The sequence below is a fragment of the Austrofundulus limnaeus genome, unplaced genomic scaffold, assembly GCF_001266775.1.
Source record: "Austrofundulus limnaeus strain Quisiro unplaced genomic scaffold, Austrofundulus_limnaeus-1.0 Scaffold3977, whole genome shotgun sequence".
NCBI lineage: Eukaryota > Metazoa > Chordata > Actinopteri > Cyprinodontiformes > Rivulidae > Austrofundulus > Austrofundulus limnaeus.
In genome coordinates this window covers 1-860 of record NW_013956379.1, presented here as the reverse complement: position 1 = coordinate 860, position 860 = coordinate 1, and the positions used below count along the sequence as shown (strand labels likewise).

General features: G+C 42.6%; 1 gene segment (V, D, J or C); it reads left to right on the top strand.

Moving 5' to 3' along the window:
- LOC106512038 (T-cell receptor alpha chain V region RL-5-like) overlaps nucleotides 1-771 on the top strand; it is a gene marked incomplete at its 5' end in the record, with an annotated part of 4,705 nt that extends 3,934 nt beyond the window's left edge. Inside the window, 1 exon segment of the V gene segment in view lies at nucleotides 542-771. Within this exon segment, the coding sequence occupies nucleotides 542-588 (47 nt within the window).
- Nucleotides 772-860: the final 89 nt, after the last annotated feature.

Here is an 860-nt window from a genome sequence, read left to right as displayed (position 1 = left end):
CCTTAAGTTCATATGTGAGTAAAGGCAGGTGAGTGAATACTTTTGGCAGTATAGTGTATATTGAGATGTGGTTAAGCAGGTATACTAAGAGGAGGTCAATGAAGACTGGTATGTAGGTATGACATGATGATGTCAGTGGAGATACTTATGATGAGATTGGGGTCTCTGTGGCAGAGATGTTGGTTTGATCCCCCATTCCAGCTGTCTCTGTCATTGTGTCCTTGGGCAAGACACTTTAGCCACCTTGTGTACTGATGGTGGTCAGAGGGTCCAGTGGTGCAGTATGGCAGCTGTGGCTACATTGTAGCTTCCTATCATCAGTGTGTGAATAAATGATGCATGAAATTGTAAAGCACCTTTGAGGGTCAAGAAAAGCACTAAACAAGACTACTGTATTATTATTATTTATGATTAGTTGGTGGGTCCATTAATGGGATCTACACCAATGTTTCAAGCATTATTGGTTCCACCACTAATGGGTCTACAATCTTTGGGTCCTGCACCAACAGATACACCACTAATTGGTCCATTAACAATGGATCCTCCTCCAGAGGGTCGACCACCAACGGGACCACATCCAATGGATAAACTACCACTGGGTCTTTCCTTTGCTGCCACATTAGGCATCAATAAGCTGGTTAGACTTTTGAAGACACATCTGGTCTTTAGACCTTAAACATGATCCATGTGATGTGTGAGTTGCAGACCTGACTGTTAGATAACACATTGTGCACAAAAACCCATCTGTCCCACTGCCAAGCTGCTGGAAGACTTTCCTCCCCTGTTGGAGTCCAGTGTTTCTGATAGGGTTTTATTGGATTTATTAAACTTCTTAAGATGTTTCAAATAAAGTCTTGAGG